Raw genomic sequence first — 23,475 nt, 5'->3', positions numbered from 1 at the left:
CTCGAGTGCTGAGAGGTTTGGTGAGAGAAATCATGGTTTGCCATCCTCTCCTGAGGATCTGGGTCATACACTCGAGGACTCTACTCTACTAGCAGAGCCTCTGTCACTTCTGAGAGTCCTTGTTGACACTAGTTTCAGGGTGCGTCTACTCACCTCAAATAACATAATGTACAACCCCCTCACGGAGGCACATGGCTGCGCTCTCTTCAGCACCCGGATCCGGTGAGCCAACATTAACCCCCACAAAGGAATAGCAATGCTAGCTCCTTTTGCTTCCTGCTCTTGGTCGTGTCTTCTTTCTACCGTGGACCGTCCCGCTTCCTGGAGATGAAAACTTCCAGACGCTGCGAGGGCACCTGTTCCCCTGCGGTCGAATTGATGTCAGCGCCTCCCAAGAAGTCCTGGCTTGAAAAGCCCCAGAGCTCCCTTCCCCAGAGACTTGTTCAAAACGTTTTCAACTACTCGGTCTCGTTCTTCTTGTGCATAGCGAATTTTAGGGACACAGAAACTTTTGGTGGTCATGTCGGGCTTAAAGTTTTACTGCCAAGGCTTCTGAAGTAAAAGAAAAAATTGGAAGTTTATTAATAATTAGAAATTATAATAAAATAATATATAATAATAAATATAGTGAATATAATTAATAATAAAATATAATAATTAGAAATTGTAATCCTGCTGAGGACACATTTTACTGCTACCACAACTGTAAAACACTATGATAAATATGAAAGTAGTTTGGAAGGAATATTTAAAGTCATTTGGAAGGAATATTTCTGTCCTCATTTTCTTATTAAACTCTATCAAAATGACTCTTCATTATGCAGTGTCCGTTAATAAATGGATTGCCACTAAGACTACAGCACAAACAAATATTCCGCTGTCTGCTCAGCACTGCAGCAAAGCTGGTAACAGTCTTTGCGCCTTTTCAGAAAAAAGGTGAGAGATAATTTTATCACCTGGAGAGCTCTACTTTATGTGAGGACGATTGTTTGTTCTTCGTGAATAGGTTCATCTGTCGTATTCATTTGCTCATATAAGGCATGTTCACTAAGTGCTGTAGTTGTTGGGCATCATGTGTGTGTGTGTGTGCGCGCGCGCATGTGTGCGTGTGTGCGTGCGTGTGTGCGTGTGTGCGCATGTGCGTGCGTGTAAAAGTAGAAGAGTCTGAGCTTTCCTTCCTCTTTGTGTCCCCCTGCTTTCCCCCTCTTCTCCTCCCTCTGCTCCTCTCTCTCTCTCTTTTTTCTCTCTCTCCCTCCCTCTCTCCTGCTCTCTCCCTCTGTGCCTCTCTCTTCCTCCCTTTCGCCCCCCTTTTTGTTTGTTTAGTGTTTGTTTACAAGTACCTGTATCTGTGTGAATGTGTAGCCCATAAGTGTAGGTACCTGAGGGGACCAAGAATGTTGCTCCTCTTGGAGCTAGAGTTACCCGTGGCTGTGAGCTGCCCAGTGTGGATGCTGGAAACCAAACTGGTTTGCTCTGGAAGAGTAGTGTGTGCTCTTCACCACAGAACAACCTCTTCAGCCCCATCTGCCCCATCTTCTTTGCTCGTGTGCTTCTCATGAATTGTATCTTTAAGTGGGACCGAGGAGTTGGCACACTTGGTAAAGCCTTCTCCCTGAGTGTGTGAGGACCTGAGTTCAAATCCTCAAACTCATTTTATAAAGGAAGCCAGGCTTAGCAGCCTGTACCTATAAACCCATGGGCGGTGAGATAGGGGGAGGGGGAGCCACGTGGATCCCTGGGAGCTCACTGGCCAGCTAGTCTAACATATGTGGCAATGTTCCAGGCCAATGAGAGACCCTGTTTCAAACAAAACATAGAAAGTGGGGAAGGCCTCTTAGCAACAGTATCTGGAGTTGTTAATCCGGCCACGGATGGAAACAGATGCAGACTCACGGCCAAACATGAGGAGGAGCTCAGGGAATCCTGTGGAAGAGGGGGAAGGTCTGTGGGAACCACAGGGGTCAAGGACATCACGAGAAAAATTCACAGAATCAACTAACTTGGGCTCACAGGGACTCATAGGGCCGGAACCCACAACCAGGGAGCCTGCATGAGTTTGGCCTAGGCCTCTGCATGTATGTTACAGTTGTGTAACCTGGTCTTCTTGTGGGACTCCTAACCATGGGAACTGGGCCTGCCCTGACTCTTTTGCCTGCTTTTGGTACCCTTTTCCTCTTACTGGGTTCCCTCATACAGCCTTAATATGAGGAAGGTGCCTAGTCTTTTCGAAACTTGAAATTGATACGCCTTGCTTGGTTGATGTCCCTGGGAGGCCTGCCCTTTTCTGACTTGGGAGGAGAGGGGAGTTGGGAGGGAGGGGAGACTTTGAGTAGAGGAGGGATGTAATGTACAAGAGAAGGATAAAGAAGAAAACTCTGGGGTTGTTCTCTGACTTCCAAATGTGTGTTGTGCAACCGCACACCAACATGCAAACCATTTTTAAAAATCCTTTTAAGCCGGGCAGCAGTGGCATGCACCTTTAAATCCCCCCACTCAGGAGGCAGAGGCACACGGATCTCTGTGAGTTCAAGGCCAGCCTGGTCTACTAGAACTAATTTTAAATTTTGCACTGCTTTGAAATTGTGACTTAGTATGGCTTTTGTTGGAAATGAACTCTCTTTTCTCAACCAGAGAGAAAACACGCCCTCCGCGGTAAAAAGCCTGGAGGTGCTGTGGTTTTTAGTAACTTGATTTTAGTGCTTTCGTGGCCTCGCTCTACTTTGTAGCAGTGCGAAGGCAGACGTGCAAGCCAGGTTCTTACTAACTCACTTTCATGCCTGTGTAGCTGTGCATGTGTGTGTACGTGGGTGTGGAGGCCACATACTCCAGGCTGGCTATCTTCCCCTGCTATTTTCTTCTGTGTCTTTTGTGGTAGGACCTGTCCGTGAACTTGCAGCAGTTCTCCAATTAGGCTAGACTGGCTGGTAGCCTAAAAACAAACAAACAAACAAACAAAAAAGCTACCCATCTTTGACTCTTTTTACACAGGTTCTGGATTTTAAACCTAGGAACTCACACTTTACCCACTGAGCCGTCTCCTCAGCCTTAAAGAAACAGAAACAACAAGACAAACTCAAGAAACTCTTGATTTATCAGGTAGTCTCTACCTCATCATCTCAGGGGTGGTGGGGTGGTGTTGTAAGCCAAGACATGTTGGGCTGCCGTATGCCACAAGCTGTGTCACACTGGGCTGCCGTAAGTCACAGGCTGCACTGTGTTGGGGGCTTCCATATGTCTTGGGCCACCTTTTGGGGGTGTCTTTTGCCGGGCTCCTAGCTACGGTGAGCTCATATATTCCATTGTAGGGGCGTGAGAAATAGAAAAGTTAGGTAGAGAAACAGAGATAAGGATGAAACACAGAGACGTAAGATAGTACTGGGAGGGCAACCCTGAATTCTAACTTCTGAGTTCGCCTGTGTTTAATTTTCCACACCCCAATACAAAAGGGGGGAAAGACAAAAAACTGTCTTAACCTAATACAGAAGACAAATAGAACATTTTCTTACTTCAGTACTTTGAGATATCAAGCCAATAATTCATGAGAAAAGCATTCTGTTGTTTAGGCATTGAACCCACCCTAGACTAAGTATCCAGAGGGCAGCCACTCCCTAGGTCAAACCTTCTACTCCAAAAGAAGGAGCAGAAGTATGCTTGAATTCTCTGGCTTTTGGTCAGGGTGGAGTGGATCTACCTCATGGGCCCTCTTAATGTCCAAACACCAAGTAACCACACCCTAGGTCAGGGTGTAGCCACAGTTGTTGTCAGCAACACAAGCAAGTTGAAGCTCTCTGACCTTCAGACAAGGTGGACTAGGCTCACATTTTTGGGCCCTCACAGGTGGGTGGGTGGAGATGCACGGCACAGTGGCATTACCAACTCTGTGGGCTGGCTGGGGCATGACTGAGTGAGAAGACATGGCAGAGGCATGAGAGGCGAGAGCTTGGCATGTAGGTTCAGAAGCTGCACGTTAGAAATGCTGGCAGGCAGGTCTACAGTGGTTCTGAAGAGGGGACTTAGCGCTACGGTCCTCATCTCTTGATAGGATGCACTGAATTAACTGGTGAAGTCAGGAGGACAAAGGGCGTAGACAGAACTGATAGTGTTGGGATGGTTTGGGAAGGAACCTTGCTCCTCTTCCTCCTTTGCCAAGTCTTTCCATACACCTTGTCTGTCACAAAGTCACACACAAAGAGTGACCTTCTCCCTCTGTTAACAGTGTGTGACTTTGTGACAACCTATTTTAGAATTTAGAGAGGCCAGCTTTTCTGAAATCTATGTATTCTCTCTCTCCTCCTCTCCTCACCCCCCATCCTGTACATGTGTGTACAGGTGGTTGTGTAACAGGTGGTTGGGGCCCAGAGGTTGACATTATGTGTCTTTCTAAGTGGCTCTTGACTGTATTTTTTTTTTTTTTTTGAGACAGGGTACCTCACTGAACCTGGAGCTGGCCAGTGAGATCCGGGGAGTCACATCACCTCTCTCTGCTTCCCTAGTGTTGGCATCTATGGTCATGTGCCATTGTGCCCAGCTTTGTACATGGGTATTAGGGGCTCGACTCAGGTCCCCGAGCAAGTGCTTGTCCAGCTGAGCCATCTCCCCAGCCTGAGAAGATCTCCTTAAGTGATTCTGTGACTGTTTTGTGTCCTGCCTAGGATGTGTCTCACCGTGAATGTTACCAATAACTTGACTAGGACCCCATGTTACAGTCCCAGGAGGTTCCCAGCCTGAGAGCTCATCCATGTTAGCTCATTTTCCTTCCCTGGGGAAGGAAGGAAAACAAAGCCGCTCCTTCACCCTCTTGTGTCTGTAGCAGTGGCAGTGATGGTTGGAGGCCACAACCCATGCATGCATGCAGCCACAACCCATGCATGCATGCAGCCTCCCTTCTCACTCTTGCATTGTTGACTGCAAAACCTTCCTCAAACACTCTTAATATCCCTAGAGGATGGCTAGGAAAACAAGAGATTTGTTTGACTCTGTGGTTTCTCCAATGAAGGCTATTTTGGCCCTAGAATATATCCAGCAATGTCTGGAGGTTTTTTATTTTAATTTATTATTATTATTATTATTATTATTATTATTATTATTATTATTATTATTTTGCCACAGTTAGGGACTCCTTGCTGTTTTGTGGTGTGGTGTGGTGTGGTGCTCACACAGAATGCTCTCATGCTAAACAACCAGGAACATAGACTTCAGTGTTCAGGACGCATTCGTGCTCTGTTCCAAGGAGCTTGTTTTTGTGAGGCCTGGTGGAACATGTAACAGTCAGATGTGTAAGAAAGGGACTCTGTTCTTTTGTGTAAGCTCCACAAAAGACTATCCCTAGTAGTTAGAGTATGATCACATCCTTAGAATATGATCACATCCTTACTAGTTTAAGAAGTATTTGTGAACAATGATTACTCTAGTTTTTATTTCAGCATTTTTCTAAATCTGAATACAGTTAATGTCAGGTTCTCCAGCATGGCTATGAATGTGGAACTGTGACCATCAATAACCAACAAGAATTGTTGTAGGAGGCTGCTTGTTCACTTCCCAGGTGCCCAGACTCTCAAAATAACCACACAGAAACTGTATTAATTAAAACACTGCTTAGCCTATTAGCTCTAACTTCTTATTGGCTAACTTTTACATTATAATTTAACCCAGTTTCATTATTTTACATTTTACCATGAGGCTCATGGCCTTCTGGCAAGGTTCCAGCACATCTGTCTTCACCAGAGGCTCTATGGCTTCTCCCTGACTCTGCCCTTTTTTCTCCCAGCATTCAGTTTAGTTTTCTCCACCTAGCTCTACTCTACTCTATCACAGGCCTAAGACAGTTCCTTTATTAACCAATGGTATTCACAGCATACAGAGGGGAATCCCACATCAAAAAATACTCTTCTTTTAAAAATGAAATTGTCCAGCATAGATGAGGAAGGTGTTTTTCAACCCTACCCCTACTGAGGAGTCAACTGATAGGTGCCGGAGGAGGAAGAATCATTCTCCTTTGACATTGTGTATGGCCACTGTAGGTAGACTGTCCTACATCCGTGCACATATGAGTAACTCTAGTTAGACAGTGGGTTATCAGAGAGAGGAAGGGAGAAGAAGAAGGAAAGGGGGAGGGTGGAATGGAGAGAGATAGGGGAAAGACATAAAGTTGTATCGGGGGATAGTACAGAGTTGGAGCACCAGGAAATATGGGCAGATATGGTCGTATGGCATTGTATACATGAATGAAATCCTAGAAGAATAATAAAAAAAACTTTGAGGGCTAAGAATGTGGTTCATTTGGTAGGACGCTTGCCTAGCCACACACAGGGCTCTGGGTTCAACCCCCAGTTCCACAGAGAACCAGGCAAGATGGCATATACCTGTAATCCCAGCACTCAGATGGTAGAGACAGTAGAGACAGGAGGATCAGGAGTTCAAGGCCATTGTTGACTACATAGTAATATCAAGGCCAGCCTGGAATTCCTTAGACCCCCATGCCAAAGATTTGGTGAAAAAAAGATGTTATAATAAAATATGCTAGACACGGAAAATAGTAGTGAACTTCATTCTGAAGCTGCTTTGAGGCCTGCTGCACCTGCACACCATATGCGTGTGCAAATAGCCACGGTGCCACGTGGCGGAGGAATTCCTGCAGTGGTGAGTAGGGTGGGCCGTGGCAAACTTCTCTCTGTCTGGACCTTGTGTCCAGGAAGAATCCTGGAACCTCGCTCCTTGTCAGAGTTGCTTTCTTCACAGACTGCTCTGTTTGCTGGAGTCTGGCGGGGTTGAAGACAGTTCCTGCTGTCTCTGAGATGTGCCTAGTTTAGGGGAGGTCATTTGTGCCACTTCAGAAACATTTGAGAGTTTTGTCGTTTGTTTGTGATTCTGGGGAAGGGTACCCAGGTTCTTGTATGTACCCCATCTTCACTGCCAGCCCAAATTTCACTTTTATTTTCTATATTAGAGAGGCAGAGAGAGCATGTTCAGACTTTGTTGTATTTTTTTGGTGTGTGTGTGTGTGTGTGTGTGTGTGTGTGTGTATGTGTGTGTATGTGTGTGCATGTATGTGTGTGTATGTGTGTGCATGTATGTGTGTGTGTGTGTGTGTGTGTGTGTGTGTATGTATGTTGCATGTCCATATGTTGGAGGGGCAGATCACAGAAGGATGCTGGGTGTTCTGTTCTCTCCATTTCTCCATCTACTCTCTTGGGACAAGGTTTCTTGCTGAACCCAGAATCATCCTGACAGTCAGTAAGCCCTAGCTGTTTTCTCTGTCTTCTGGATACCTTCCACTCCCTAGTGCTGGGGGCCACAGGCATGCATGACCACACATGGCTTTTTATGTAAGTGCTAGGGACCTAAACTCAGGTCCTCATGCTAATGCCTCGCGCTAATACCCCGGCCTCTGTCCAGCTTTTTTACGTTGTAGTTACATTGTCATCTGCGGAGTTCATGCTCAAGCGCTATACAATAATATTACTAAAAAAAAACCTGCAAAAATGTCTTCCAATGTTTTAGGGAAGTCCGTGAGTTAGAGTTGGGCTGTGTTCATATATATCCCAGGTACCCGCGGCCGCAGTGGATATGCCTGGGCGCGCCTGCAGAGCTTTTCAGTTTTCTTCCTTTCCTGTTGCAGATCTGAAGAAGACGCTGGCTGTGTTGCTGGATAACATCTTGCAGCGCATTGGCAAGCTTGAGTCGAAGGTGGACAATCTCGTCAATGGCACAGGAGCAAATTCCACCAACTCCACCACAGCTGTCCCCAGCTTGGTCTCACTTGACAAAATTAATGTGGCAGGTAAGGATGGCCATTCCTTGTGCAGCCACGGCTTTGAGCCCTGCCTGAGATCCCAGCACCAGCGCTCTACTGGCACAGTGTATACTCCCTAAGCTTGATGACTGTTGTGAAGGCAAGCTTGTGTTTATTTTTGACTAACAGATAGTGGAATGCCTTCATGGTCCCCTCAGAATACCTGGTGGTTTCTCTGATACGTTTGCAGATAAAGAACTCCTAGAATTGGCTTTTACTGATAGGATTCAGAACCCAGATTAAGTGAAATATAGAGTTTATCAGAGGAGCTCCCAAGGATGAGTTTTTTTCTGCCCAGATCCGGGCAGCTGCAAAAGTCTGCTAGTTCTTAGGATGTGGCAATGCGGTCCTGTAATCCCAGCACTTTGTGTGGGAGTTTATTAAGGAGTTCAGGGTCATCCTCGTCTGTACAGGGAATTTGAGGCTGTCCTGGGAGAATCTCTCAGGAAGCTAAAACAGCAACTGCCAAAGCTGAGGAATTTTAACAGAAGGTAAGACAGTACTGCTCTATCTTCCTTAACACAGAGTGTGAAGTAAGCTGTCCGTGGCTGCAGGCAAATATAAATGAATGATTAAATTCATATGAAAAATGGAAAAAAATGGAAGAATGCAAAATAATTTCTTATTATACAGATGTTACTCTGGCAAGCAAGGAGAACTCCCTGCCCATAAGTGGAGGATGAGTGTCATGATTGGGTCCCCAAGGTCATAAGAGAGGAAGAAAGAGGGAATTTAGGGGCTGGAGTGTGGCTCAGCTGGTAGGGTGCCTACTTACCATGGACAAGGCCCTGGGTTCAGTCCCCTGTTCAGGTGTGGTGGTGCTAACCTGTACTCTGAGTACAGATCCCAGAAGCAGGGGGATCAGGAATTTGAAGTCATCCTCTGTGGCATAGTGAGTTTGAAGCCAGCCTGGGCTACGTGAGACCCTGTCTCAAGAAATAAAAATAGCCTGGCAGTGGTGGTACACACTTTTAATCCCAGCTCTTGGGAGGCAGAGGCTGACGGAACTCTGTGAGTTCGAGGCCAGCCCCTGTTCTACAGAGTGGTACAGGCTCCAAAGCTACACAGAGAAACTCTGTCTTTCAAAACCAAACAGAAACAAAAACAAAAAAATCAAGACAAAAGAGGGGGGAGAGGGAGAGAGAGAGAAAGAGAGAAGACCAGGTAGCCAGTGTGATAGAGGCCCCCAGATCCTTGAAGTTTAAGACGCCTGGCTACTAGCTGTGGTAGCTTCTTGCTAAGGCAGGGTTGCCGCTGTACACAATGCCTCTGTGTGTTATGGAATGCCAGGTGGACACTTTCACATGATTTCCACAGGGATGCATCTTGCCTGGCCCCTTCTCAAAACTGGAAGGGAAGGGAAATGATCGAAAGGAAAACCTAAGTCTTATACCAAAGGCCGTTGCCCACACTTTGCCTTGAGTCTGAGTCTGCCATTGCCTCACAGAACCTTGAAGTCCACCCTGAGCCTGTGTGTGCGTGAGTCCCAGTTCCTCTTGGCAGGATGACCATAGTCTCAGGTGTAGGGCTGGAGGTGAGGCACTTTGGAGAGGTGGTTGTGAACAGCTGTCCAGGCTTCTGGTATGTTGTATCCCCTAGCTGTGATTAGAAGATAACAGCTCAGCTGTTAAGAGCACTTCTTGTGCTTCTAGAGTCCTGGGTTTCGTTCCCAGCACCCATATGGCTCTCAACTGCCTATAACTGCAATTCTGAGGGGGCATGATGCCTTCTTATGGACATCTCAAGCATCAGGCACACACATGGTGCACACAGACATACATGCAGGCAAAATGCACCCCCCCCCACACACACACTATTTGAAAGATGAAGTTAAGTAGCCATGTTACTTTTGAATTTTTAAAGATCAAGTTTTAAGGGACTAGGGATATAGCTCCATTGGCAGAGTGCTTGCCTTTCAGACACAGAGCCCTGGGTCCCAGCGCTGCCTGAAGAAGGGAGTGGCAGTGGGCACTGTACTCTCCGTGCTTGTGTTTGGAGGTGGAAGCAGTCTGATCAGTAATCCAGGGTCATCCACAGCTACACAGTCAGTTCTGGGCTACACCGGCAGGTTGTGATCAACAAACAAATAGATCAGTAAAGGCAGCCTGGTTTCGCACACACCCTAGCTGCTTTCTCTCTCTCCTCTCTTGTGACGACTCAGCAACCCGAAAGTAGGAGAGATTTTTCTCTTCCTTTCCTGCCTCTCAAAGTCAAATCAGTTACTTTCCCATTGTGTGAACTGGGTGAATTACCTTTTACTTATGGCCTTTTGCCCCTTAGCAAGGTTTAATTCACAAACACTATTTCTAGTAATCTTCGTATCTCACCAAAATGTTAAAAATAACTTTTAATTACAACACAGAGACAGTGTCACCTAGGCTATAAATCCTGTCTTTCTTGCCATTTCCAGCAGCTTCTGTAATTAGACAAGGAAACCTCCTGCTGTGGGGAGACGCTTATTAATGAGTGGGCGCTGTGCCTGTGCAGGCTCTGGTTGCAGTGCCCACTCCTGTCTGACTTCATCATGGTGTTAGGTGATCTGATTTGGAAGATAGGGCTCTGTGTGTGTGTGTGTGTGTGTGTGTGTGTGTGTGTGTGTGTGTGCACTCATGTTTACAGTTGTTTGTACTGTGCCTCTTACTCTTCTGCATGCATGTGGATGTTGGAAGTCAACATTGGATGTCTTCCTCAATTGCTTTCAGCTTTCTCTTTTGAGGCAGGGTCTCTTCCTGGCCTAGAGATCACTGATTAGGCTGGCCAGGCTGGCCCCAAGATCCCGCCTGCCCTTACCTTCCCAGTTCTGGGGTTATAGGTACATTTTTATGTGTTTACTCAAGTCTTCATGGCCATGGGGCAAGCACTTTACCTACTGAGCCATTTTCTAAGCTCCCAGCATGGTGTTTTCTGTTTTTAAGTCTGTTGTGTCATGGTCAACCATGTAACCGAAGGGCCTGGAGAGACTTTGATGACATCACTCTCCCTGATGTAGAACCTTATGGCCTTTTGCTGTCCAAGTTTGGGACCAGTCTATAGACACAGGCCACTCTTTATGAGTGTCAGGTCCCAGGGCACAGTGTCATGGGTGATCCATCTCAGGAGTGACATGGGGTAGATGCTTTCCATTGGGATGCTTGCCAGCCCTGTGTACCGTGCTAGTTAACTCAGCTAACAAACGTCTGTGGGGCTCATTCTGGAAGCTGGTGACTCAGACTGAAGCTACCATGGACGTGTTTATAGTAGTTAGTGAATTTAATATAATACAAATGCCGGAATGAAGGGCTGGGGAGGTGGCGCAGTGATTAAGTGCATGTGCTGCTCCTGTAAAAAATGCAAGTTCAGGTCCCAGCACCCATGTCAGCTCACTCACAACTACCTGTAACCCTGGTCCTGGGGAGTCGGACGCCTTCTAGCCTGCGCACAAGTGGACATACTCACTCATGTATACATAATTTTAAAAAAGGAAAAACTCAGAAAGATGCTGGGTGGATTTTTGTTGTTCATTTTAGAAGTAGGAGCAAATTCAGCGTCAGAATTGTTTTGTTTGGAGACGGAGTCTATATTAGTTACATCTCTGTTGCTGTAATAAAATGTGTATTTTACCATGCCAAGGCAACATATAGAAGGAAGTGTTCATTTGGCTTGCCGTTCCAGAGGGATAGGGTCCAGCATGCGGGGAGGGACAGAGAGCATGATAGCAAGCAGCAGGCATGGTGGGTGGAGCAAAAGCTCAGGGCTTAGATCTCAAGCCACGAGCAAGCCGGAGAGTAAGTTCACTAGAAATGGCTCGCATCTTTAGACTCTCAAAGCCCATCCCCAGTGACAAACTTCCTCCAGCAAGACTGCACCTCCTCCACCTCCCCACATGGTGCCATAAACTGGGGACCAAATGTTTAAATGCCAGACATTGTTGGGGACAAACCACCACGTGGCCACATGTTTCCTAGGCTGGTCTTACGTGGCCAAGACTTCAAACTTCGTATCCTTATGCCTCCACCCCCCCAGTGCTGGGATTACAGATGTGAGGTCCCACACCACATTTTATGGGATAGTGGGGATGCAACCCAGGGCCTTATGCATACTAGACAAGTACTCTACTAACTGAGCCATATTCCTAGCCTACGAATTAAATTCGTAACAACCCCGTGCTCATGCCTTTGTGACCTCATGTTTAGATACACTCCATACCATACCTTCAGTGTTCTTACTGGATAATTAGGGAAAGATTATCCACACATAAAGTAACACACTATGGTCATTGTGAGGTAGGATGATTATGGAGGGATTCTTTTGGGAGGCTATATTCTGGGGCTAATTGGAATTGAGGCCTAAGAATCTTGCGGAGGAACAGCTTCCTAGCAATGGATTGTGACCTCAAGAAAATGAAAAGAGAAGAGAGGAAGCTCAGAGCAAGTGTGCAGCAGGCGCCTCTTCCTCTCCTGCTCTTCCAGGGTCTGTACCTTGGCTTAATCTGTTTCGCATTTCTGAGAAGCCAGTACTTTGACATGTTTTACTGAGTTTAAGTATTCTGGAAAGGGAAGAGCTCCTGGTACCAGTCTCCAAAAGGCCCTGTGTGACCTCTGTGTCAGTTAACTCTACTCATTACCATGCCAGAGTACGTGACAGTTTGAGGACACAGTTTGCCATGGCAGGGAAAGGATGGAGCGTGAGCCTGAGGCATCTGGTCACGTGGCATCCTCAGGAAGCAGAAGGAGGTGGATACTGCTGCTCAGCTGGTCACGTGGCATCCTCAGGAATCATAGGGATCTGGATGCTGCTGCTCAGCTGATCACGTGACATCCTCAGAAATCATAGGGAGATGGATGCTGCTGCTCAGCTGGTCACGTGGCATCCCCAGGAAGCAGGGGGAGGTGGATGCTGCTGCTCAGCTGGTCATGTGACATCCCCAGGATGCAGGGGGAGATGGATGCTGCTGCTCAGCTGGTCACGTGGCATCCCCAGGAAGCAGGGGGAGGTGGATGCTGCTGCCCAGCTGGTCACGTGGCATCCCCAGGAAGCAGGGGGAGGTGGATGCTGCTGCCCAGCTGGTCACGTGGCATCCTCAGGAAGCAGAAGGAGGTGGATACTGCTGCTCAGCTAGTCACGTGACATCCTCAGGAATCATAGGGAGATGGATGCTGCTGCTCAGCTGGTCACGTGGCATCCCCAGGAAGCAGGGGGAGGTGGATGCTACTGCTCAGCTGGTCACGTGGCATTCCCAGGATGCAGAGGGAGATGGATGCTGCTGCTCAGCTTGCCTTTTCCTTGCCATGCAGTCTGGGAACCCAGCCAATGGCATGGTACCACTCTCAGGGAATGGCTTCCTACCTCAGTTAACCCAGTTCAGAAACTGCCTTCCAGACATACTCAGAAACTAGCCTTGTGAAGACTCTAGAGCCCTTCAAGTTGACAGTCAAGATTAACCGCTCCTCCTTCCATTAGCTTCTGGGAAAGAAATTCTTCGTGCTTTCGTCACCTCCCGTTTCTGTCTGTGAGTCATCACAAAGGTTCAAATCTGTGGCTCTGTTACTTTCCTGTGGTTGTGATAAAACATCCTGACCAAGGCAACTTAAAAAAGTAAGTGTTTAATTCAGGGCTCACAATTTCAGAACCTTAGAGGTTATGACCATCATGAAGGGGAGCATGGTAGCAAGCAGGCAGGAATGGTGCTGGCGCCGTAGCTAAGAGCTCACAAACAAGAGGCAGTGAGAGCTAACTGAGGATGACTTTGGCCTTTGAAACCTCAAAGCCTGTGCCCCGTGGCACACTTCCTCCCCCAGGTCCTGGTCCCTAAACCTTCCCAAACAGTTCCGCCTACTGGGGACCAAGTATCAATCATATATAGCCTGTGGGGCTATTCTTAATCAAACCACCACAGTCTATAACAGAAGTGTTGCTACTTCCAAAACGTCCTGCAAAAGGAGAATTGACTGTCCTGGAGTTTAGCCCGGCTTTCTGATAGGGACATTCTCTCACTATTGGAGTCTACTGTTTTAACGGCTGTGATGTGGTCCCTCTGTGCACAGATACAATCTTTCTTAGGCATGTGTGTGGATGTGCAGGATGGCCTCCTTTGCTTCCCCCCCCCCCCCCATGCTGGCGGCTCCTTTCTCTCTTGTCATTTAAACATGGTTTCTGTTTTGCCTTGCTTTTTTATTATCCCCCATGCCTACAGAAAGGTTGCTCCAGAGGAGGATGAAAGAGTTCTACACTTATAATTCTCACCCACGAGCAGCCTGCCATGGCTTTCGCTGCTCTGTGGCTATGCTGTTGATCCTCAGAGCCCTCTTGTCACCTCAGCAATGGCTCACGAGCTGCAAGAGCGTTCATTTTTATGGGGTTCCAACCTGACTTAAGTGAGGTTTTCCTTTCTTCCTTCCAGCGTGAAGACATGTGGCAATTGCTCAGAAACACTCTCCCCGGCGGGTCTTTACGACTTCTCCAGTGTCGCTCAGCTCACTGGTGTTTCTGATTGCTTACTGTTGTGTCTTATTGCTTGCTTATCTATCTTCTTCTGGCTGACTGTAAACTGCTTCTAAATTGGGGACCATAGCAGCTGAAAGAATGTTCACTGAATTTATTTTCTTAGATGGAACAGCGAGTCGCGTGTGCTCGCGTTGTGTGTGTGTGTGTGTGTGTGTGTGTGTGCGTGCGTGTGTGTGTGTGTGTGTGTGTGTGTCTCTCCCTTCCTTGCTATGGTTAGTTGTATTCTCTGTTACTTTTTTTCTAAAATGGCTTTTTTCCAAACGTATCATCCTTGGGTTTTGTTGTTCTGCCAGAGTTAATATATCCTTTGAGAAATTTAGGTGGAAAATAAACTTTATTAAAATAAAAAAAATCAGATTAAAGTACATTTGTGAGCCCTGTTTATCTTGTTGAAGAAGGGGGGGGGGGTCAAAGAAATGAGAGAGCCGATCACACAAGTTTCCACCCCTCCCCTCAATCATGAAGTAAATTGATTTACCCAGACTTAGTCTTTGGAAGGACTTGAATCCTCCCTTGACATGTTTCTGCTTTCATGGGACCAGGAGCATTGCTGAGTAGTAGAGCCCTTTCCCAGTCAGCTCAAGGTCCTGGGTTTGACCCTTTCCTTTACAAACAAGGGGTAGACGATGCTTTTCTTTCTAGAAAGATGTATTTGGGGGAGGAGCTGAGAAGATGGCTTAGTTGTTAAAGGGCTTGCCTTGCAAACCTGAGTGTCTGAGTTTGTTCCCCCAAACCCATACTAAAAAAGCCCAGGTATAGTGGTTTGTACAGTACCAGGGAGGTGAAGGCAGATAGGTCCCTGGGGCTTGCTAGCCAGCCAGCCTAGTCTACTTGGTAAGTTCCAGGCCAGTCTTATCTTGAAAACAAAAAGGTAGAAGACACCTGAGAAGCAACAGTAGTCATGATTGTCTTCACACACACACACACACACACACACACACACACACACACACACACACACATTCTGTTTTCTGTTTGTTTTATTGTTAAGGTAGTGTACAAGGTGATAGGTTTCATCTGGGCACTTTATACATATGCATATTCTGGCATACTTCGTTGGATGGTTAGGTTTTTGGGGGATGTATTTTGTTTCTCTCTAGCTTTGTAGGTGATGACTCACAGAGGGTTGGCTGTGTAGGTCTTCATGACCACACTGGAGGGGCTGGGCAGTGTAAGTGTAGATGTGTGATTGTGGCCCTGCTTACTTCTAAGGATGGTGATCTTCACTCTGATGATGCAGCCATGGTCAAGGCCTTAGCTGCTGAAGGAACTTGGTGATTCTGCTCACTGAGGATGAATTTTCCTGGATGAACTTCATACCATATCTGGTCTCCACTCCACTTGTTGCTGATTTGCTTGAAGGTCGAACGTGGCATCTTCTTTCCCTTTCTCACACTGCAATGGATGCCACTTGAGGAGTTAACTCCCTCTCTTGTTGGTCATGCCTGAGCTTAATATCAATGAGTCAATGTTGGGGACCCTTCCTTGGATATGTCTGTTGTACCTCTAGACTGCAGCGTCCTAGACAGGACACCACATAGCACACAACCCTACAACAGAGGCTTGGGTGCACACATCCATTTATTTACCTTTCTCATTGATGTGGCAAAAAAAAAAAACACAACTTAAGGAAGGGTTAATGTTGTCTCGCAGTTTGGGGGTTCAGTCCACTGTGGCAAGAGCATTGGAAGCCAGCTCACACTGCACCCCGTCAGAAACTGGCCGCTGGCGCTCAGCTCACTTTCCCCATTTTGTTCAACCCAGGATTGGTGCTGCCCACAGTTAGGGTGGGTCTTCCCACTTCAATTAACCCAAAATAGAAACTTCCTCACAGATATGCCCAGAGGTGTGCCTTCTAGATGGTTCTGGATCCCATCAAGTTGGAGGGGAATATTAGCCACTACACTTACATGCCAACAACCGGTTGCCAACACTCAGAAGCTGAGTGGCTGCTGTTTACTGTTCCATAGAAGGCAACGTTGTATCCATTGTAACCCTGTAGTTAATGTTGTACCCATTGTAACCGTAGTTTGTGTTCTTTATTCCCTACTGTTGCAAGGCACAAAATCCTGTGTGCAGGCACAACTCACTGACTTTTTTTGGCATTTAATCTCAACCGACTCTTAGGCGAACCTTCTTTTCTGAAATCACATCTGCCCCACACACAGTGTCGTCCGGTACGTAAGGTGGAAGTGTCGTGACTTTGAACCTGGATGCCGTTCAGAAAAACGACCGCCGTAATTATTGTTCTTACAATTTGGAAATTGAAAAAAATTCCCTGCTGAGTTCTAGGACTTGCCTTTAGCAGTGTAATTCCCCCCTCTGTGCTGCTAATGGGCCTTGAAATTAAGTTACACCTGTGTTCCCTCCTTGTCTGTGTGCACATAGTAGTACTTCTGTGGAGGTAGCACCTGAAGTGTCCCAGCTCCCCACCCAGGCCCAGGCTGAGGCTCACCAGGGTGCTTTCCCAGGGTCGGGGATTGGCTGGCTGAGTGGGGTTCAGATGCTGTGTCTGGCCAGGAACCTTGGGGTTACAAGGTGCTTTCCTTTTGGTGTGAGCACAGCCCAGACGTAACCCGCTAAGGACCCAGACGTGGCCCGCTATGGTTTTCTGTTCCGTTCCGTGCAAAGGGAGTAGTGAGGAAAACAAGTCAGTATTGCATCATCTTTGAAGATGGTACATGGTATTGGTGTGGTTTTTACTTTGTGTGGTCAGGTGTTTTGATTCTCGTTGTAAAGAACTGAAATACAGGGCTGGGAGATAGCTCACTTGATAAATTGCTGCTTTGTAAGCATGAGAACCCGAATTGGAACCCTAGAACCCATGTTAAGGAGAGAGAGAAAGGGAGAGAGGGAGAGAGGGAGGGAGAGAGAGAGAGAACGAGAGAGAGAGAGAACGAGAGAGAGAGAGAGAGAGAGAGAGCGAGCAAGCTAGGTCTGGTTTTACACACTTGTAATTCCTTTGCTGGGGCATGGGAGGTGGGTGTCCCCAGCACTCTCTAGCCAATAGCCGACCCTACTTGGTGAGTTCCAGGTCAGTCTAAAAAGCAAGATGGGCTGGGGCGGTGGTTCAGTGGAAGAATGATGGCTGTGCAATCATGAAGACCTGAGTTCAATTCTCCAGCACTCACATAAGAAGCCAGGCATGGTTATGGTTATGGTTGTACCTGACACCCCTATACTAGAAGGGTAGACACAGGAGGATTGCTGGGGCTTGTTGCTCACCAGCTTAGCTCTCAGTGAGAGACCCTGTCTGAAGGGAATAAGATGGAGAGTGATATAGGAGATCACCACTCTCCTCCTGACCACACGTAAGTTCACGGGCACCCGCATCCACACATGTGTGCCATCCACACACCCCAAGATAGACAGCACCTGAGGAGGAGTGAACATCCAAGTGAGCTTTCCTTTGACCTGCAGACACATGTGTACACACACACACACACGCTAGATACTTGTTAAGAGTCTTGGCCAATGCCGCAGGAATCAAGCGCCATTGTTAGTGTGATTTTTCACTTTGTATGGTCAAGGGTGTTTTGATTTTGGTAATTAAGAAGAAGAATGCAGTTCAGGCGAGACGAACTGCGCTGACCCTCGGGGCTGTGTGTCTGCAGCAGCGATTCTCAGGTCTGGACAGTTTCACACCCCTGGGGAACGCTTGGCAGTGTCTGGAGTTGGTTGCGGTTGTCACATCTGGGAGGTCCTATTTATATCTCCTGGAAAGAGTCGGGATAGGCTGCCTGAGAGCCTCTGGTATCCAGAGCAGCCCACACAACAGAGGATTCTCCAGCCTCAAATGTCAGCCGTGCTGTGCCAAGGAGCCCCAGTTTCACCCAATCTCATGGTGGCTGTTGGTCCTGGTGAGGTCAGGGAAGGCAGATATTCAGTTCAGGGCTGACAAGATGGTCCAGTGGTGACCAGATGGCCTAGTGACCAGTGTTCAGTCCCTGAACCCCACATAACAGTGGCATGCAGATACTGCTACACACTTCACACACATAGACACACAGACACACAGACAGACACACAGACACAGACACACACACACACACACACACCACCATCATCATCATTATCATCACCATCATCAAATAGGAGCTGGAGAGATGGCTCAGTGGTTAAAAGCACCTACTGCCTAAATTTGGTTTTTCCATTGGATTGCTCACAACCAGTTGCCATAGGTCCAGAGGATCCAACGCCCACTTGTGGCCTCTGCAGGTACCTGCACTCACTCGCACATTCCCGTTCCCCATATATACATAATTTAAGCATAAAATCTTTTTAAAGCCAACAGTAGTGATAGGTAAAGCTGCAAATACATGCATGGTTCCAGTGCTAAGGTTTCTTGCTTGCACAGAGGAGACTTGCAAGTTCTTTTCCCTCAGGCCAGCTTGTTTGTGACACTTCCCTCACCTCTTGCCCTGTTTAGCGTTGCATCTGGTCTTTGAGACCTCCAACAGCGCAGATTACACTCTAAACTTCCAGAGCTTAGTTTGGAATCCTGACCTTAACGCCTCTTCTGGCCCACAACCAGTGCAGTTTTGGCAGCGAACATTTTGCTTCTGCTTCCATGGAAGGTAATTATTTCTCTTCGTGAAAGAGCCACTGATTCGGAATAATGGTGGCACCAAGTAGCGTGAGACAATGGCTTTAAATTGCACAATGTTGAAGAGGAGAGAACTCATTTTATTAATCTGAAGAAGTGTGTGTATGTAATTACCAAGGTACGAGAGGGTACATTTAATGACTCAAGGAAAGCAAGTTAGGCCCCCGAAGATCAACTTTACAACACGAGGCACCCTTCCTAGCATATTTAGGGCACCTGGAGAAGAAGACGGAACAGAAAGATAGGTTGGCGTTCGTGAGAAGTGCTCTGGATAAGGCTATACAGTTTCTGTTTTGTTCTGCCAGTTTGGGCTGAAGAGGGAGGATTCAGGCTGGAGGGGGAAGAAGAGATGAGCTATGGCTTCCAAGCAATAGTGAATGCACAGGTAGCTGGGAGGTGCAAGGGAAGGGGTCCATTCAAAACTCAGGTGGGGGAAATAGAGCTAGGGAGGCAGCTCAGGTGTAGAGAGTTTGCCTCTCACACATGAAGCCTGGGGATCTGTCCTCACACTGTGTTAGCCTGGTGCGGGGTCAGGAGTTCAAAGTCATCCTCTGCTGGATAATGGAGTCCAAGGATAGCTGTGTGTTTGCTCGCTTTCCTTTAATGTGAAAAAGCACTGACCAATACCAGCTTAAGGCAGGAAAGGGTGTATTTCCGTGACCAAAGGCAGAATCTGAAGCAGAGACCACAGATAAACCATTGCTTACTGGTTTGGTCTCCATGGCTCTCTCAGCTTGATTTTATTTTTATACAGCCCGGAACCACTAACCATGGGTGGCACCACCTTCGGTGGACTGGGCCCCTCTACATTAGTCATCAATCAAAAAAGTGCCGCATAGCCTTGCCTATAGGCCTATCTTTGGGAGCACTTCTTAACCGAGATTTCCCTCTTTCCAGATAATCCTTTCTGTGTCAAGTTGACAAAAAACTAGTCAGAACATCTGGACTATATGAGATTCTGTCTCAAAATGGAGGTGGTGGTTGACCTCAGTGGCTAAGAGCATTTGCTGATCTTCAAGCGCACCAGAGTTCAGTTTCTAGCACCTACAGCAGGCAACTCACAAGACACATAACTACAGCTCCAGGGGATCAGGCCTCTCTGACCTTACCTTGAACACCAGATCCTCCTGCCTCCCTCCACCCCTGGGGTGCTGGGGTTACAGGAGTGCACCATCTACCTGTTTATGCATCGCTAAGAATCGACCCCAGGTTTCCTGCATGCTAGGCAAGTACTCTAGCAACTGAGATGCATCCTTGGCCCTAGAGACAGCCTCCCTGGCATTGGGATCAAGCCTCTGCGTAGGGTTATCTGTTCTTCGTATCAGTTAGGACTTGGACACGCTGGAATTAGGCTTGTTTGTTTTGATCAGAAGGTGACAGCCATCACTTACTCTAATTCGGCTTAATGAGGTATGCACAGACAGCGATGATGCCGGCTCACATATGGCATTGTTTCCGCAGACTGCCCGCAGCCGCCGGCGGCATCTGCTTTCTCCCACGTGCTCTCTTGTCTTTCGCCGTTGTCTTCCTTTACCTGTTTCCACTGACGCGTATTTCCTCAGACTCTTTCTAGACTGTGAGACCTGAGTACAGAACCAACTGTGGAATAAAGCTGTCTTCATGGGAGCAGGGAGATACATCTGTCTTTGTGGTTTTGAAAAGTGCATTTTCTTTTTTCTGGAGGTATAGTTTGTTGTTGTTGTTGTGTTGGTACAGCTGTACTTTTGACATGGCATATTCAGGGCTACTAAAATTAAGTGATCCATAAGAAGATTAGTTGCTGGTTGCTGTTTATAGTACTGAGGGTGTAACTTGGGGCCTCATACATACTAACCAAATGCTCTTACCACTAATCTATAACCTCTGCTATTCTGTGTTTGGTGGGTGTGTGTGTGTGTGTGTGTGTGTGTGTGTGTGTGTTCAACTAAACCATTTCCCCAGCCCTTTGTCATGTGTTTCTTAACTCTCAGCCCAAAGATGTTTCCTCTGTAGCCTGAAAGAACCCTTTGGATTTGTGTGACTTTTAGCCTTAGGAGTGGCTTTCAAACTCTGCAGCCCCCTGGGGGTGGGAATGGCCTGTAGGAATATTTCCTCTGTGGATCTCACACAGCTCCTATGTCTCCTGTCCTGGCAAACTCCAGGAGACCCAGGACAGTGCTTGACCCCTCCCTGTGCCTTCTCACTGCACATAAATCGGGAGGGGAGTTCCTACAGGGGAGTATTTTGCTCTCAAGGGAAGACAGCCATTAACCTGTCTAAACTCTATGCTGATAGGACCTTCTGGATAATTGCTTTCATTAAGAATAGTTAAGGCAAGCATTACAAGTTATAGCAAGATTTTCAGAGAACAAAGTAAATATTTAAAACTTCATTTTAAAGTGCAGTTAGGTCAGGGCACAGAAAAGATTGGTATAAACTGGGTCTGGTTGTATCTGTCCCTGAAGTGAGCCATTTGGCTGAGGCTCCAGCATTTCTCTTTGGAGACTTTCTGAAGCCCAGCTCGGGAGACAGATGGGTATTCCCAGAGTTAGGGCCAAGGTCCTTGTCTTCTTATATTTCTGGCTTCTGTCAGAACTGAGTGACATGGTGACAGAGATTAACTGCCTCCCCTGTCCTGCCCAGGAATGCTGTGAGGATTAAGAAGGTGGCTGTTGGCTTGTGACTATGCCCTGCCAGGAGGACAGTTGTTTCTCTGGGGCACAGGGCCATTAGTCGCAGCTGAGTTGGCTAAGAATGCCCACAGCCTCTGTATGCCAGGGCCAAGCTGTGCTCTGGGCTACTGAGCTGTCATCGAGGACACCTGGGGATTCATTGAACTGTGATTTTCATGCCTGCAGGCCCCCAGTGGCCAAAGCCAGCCAAGTCCCTGCTTACGTGTGTAAGTGAATTACTAGGTTGTGTTTTCAAAGGGAGACTCAGAAAACAACGCCTCTTCCCTGTCAGGAAGAGAGATGTAATTGGACTGTTGACATTTTAGGAATTATAACTGGCCACAAGATGAAACAGAAAACCGCCTTCTCCCCCCACTCCCCGACCCCCCAGGGACTGACCGAGCTGGTTCATCTGCTGGATGCTCTAAGTGTCTGATCCTGCCGGGTCCTTCCCAGGATGCTGGAGAGAGGGAACTGAGTCAAACCAGCTCACTTCTTCCTGGAGATGACATGCTGGCAATGGTGTGTGTGAATGTAAACGGCTATGTAAATGTGCTTTTGGTCCAGTGGCGATGGAAGGATGGTGGTGTGGGGAGTGTTGGGAAAGCCTCCCTCGAGAAAAGACATTGAGCTGAAAACTCTAAGGTAGAGGGGAGCCCAAGGGCTATCTAGAGAAGGTTCCAGAGAGAAGAACCAGCCTTTCCAAAGCTCCAAGCCACATCCTGGTGGGGTGTTTTTAAGAAACACTGTTGTGACATCTCATCTGATCTACTGTGGAAGATAGTTTAGTAGCCAAACTGGGACTGCAAGTGGACACTGATGCTAATCTTCATTTTCAGTCGTCTCGGTTTAGGATTCTCTTGAAAACACACCTCTGGATATGTTCCTGGGGATGTTACCAGAAAGATGTAACAGAGTCAGGAAGGTCCACTCTGAATATGGGTAGCGCATCTCATGGCCAGAATCTAGGACTGAAGAAAGAGAGAGAAAAGAGCGCCAACATCCTTGCCTCTGTGCCCTGACTGGGGATACAATGTAACCATCTGCATCACTCTCCTCCCGCTGTGATTCCCATGCCCTGAGGACTCTGCTTGCTCACACCCTGAGCCAAGGCAAACCCTTCCTCCCTCAGTCTTCTCTTGTCTGTTATTTTGTAAGGATGAAAAACACATTTAAGACAGACATTGTTTACTGACCTGTATTCTTGACCATGTAAGTTTCTGCTGGGCTGAAGCAGGGCACGTGTATGAGGGGTATTGGAATCCTGGGGAGGGGGGGTGTTCATAGGCTGGCTCCAAACAGTGAGGCTCCGGTGTGTGCAGCAATGCACATCTAAATCTTCGAATGGGATCAGAGATAACCGTCAGGAAAACTTGGGCCAAGACATTTTAGAAAGCACTAGTCCCAGCTCGGCCATCTGCCCAGAAACTAGCAGAACCATGACCCAGGGGCCTGAGATTTGCACACATAGCTGCCCTGGCCTACAGTGGGATTTCTGGAAAAGTTACCTGATCTTTGTTTCTTCCATAGCTGAAATTTCATGACATTTTAGAAGCCGACGAGCTTGAAATGGTCTAACATTTCCCCAAATCAAGGAAATCCAGTTTTGCAAGGTCTTTAGTGTACACTTCTAACCTTATCCGCACAATCTTGGCAATGGGCTGTGAAGTCCTAATTGAATATAGCCATGCCTATTTGTGGGCTTATTGCCTGTGGCTACATTTGTGCTCCAGGACCCGGACTGAATGGCTACAAAGGAAGCTATATGGTCCACCACGCCAAAAATGTTTATTCTCTAGCTCTTCCCAGAAAAAGCTAGCTGGCCCCTGGCTTAAATGAACAGTAGCTATTCCAGTAAGCGGTATAGTCAGCCTGTGGTACCAGGTGTACAGCCCACTCCATTTGTGGGATGGCGATTAAATTGATTTAAAGGAATAATTTTA

The 23,475-nt window shown here is 47.3% G+C and overlaps 1 protein-coding gene across 8 annotated transcripts in view; it reads left to right on the top strand.

Moving 5' to 3' along the window:
- Mgat5 (alpha-1,6-mannosylglycoprotein 6-beta-N-acetylglucosaminyltransferase) overlaps positions 1 to 23,475 on the top strand; it is a 295,197-nt gene that overhangs the window by 111,107 nt on the left and 160,615 nt on the right. For all 8 annotated transcript variants that reach the window (XM_087906586.1, XM_087906583.1, XM_087906581.1 and 5 more), the window contains one exon: positions 7,619 to 7,780. In XM_087906586.1, coding sequence (XP_087762712.1) covers positions 7,619 to 7,780 — 162 coding nt within the window. The remainder of the gene's footprint in view (positions 1 to 7,618; positions 7,781 to 23,475) is intronic.

The sequence above is a fragment of the Myodes glareolus genome, chromosome 5, assembly GCF_982192425.1.
Source record: "Myodes glareolus chromosome 5, mMyoGla1.1, whole genome shotgun sequence".
Classification (NCBI taxonomy): domain Eukaryota; kingdom Metazoa; phylum Chordata; class Mammalia; order Rodentia; family Cricetidae; genus Myodes; species Myodes glareolus.
Note: the sequence above shows the minus strand (reverse complement) of the source record. Positions and strands in the feature narration are given on the sequence as shown.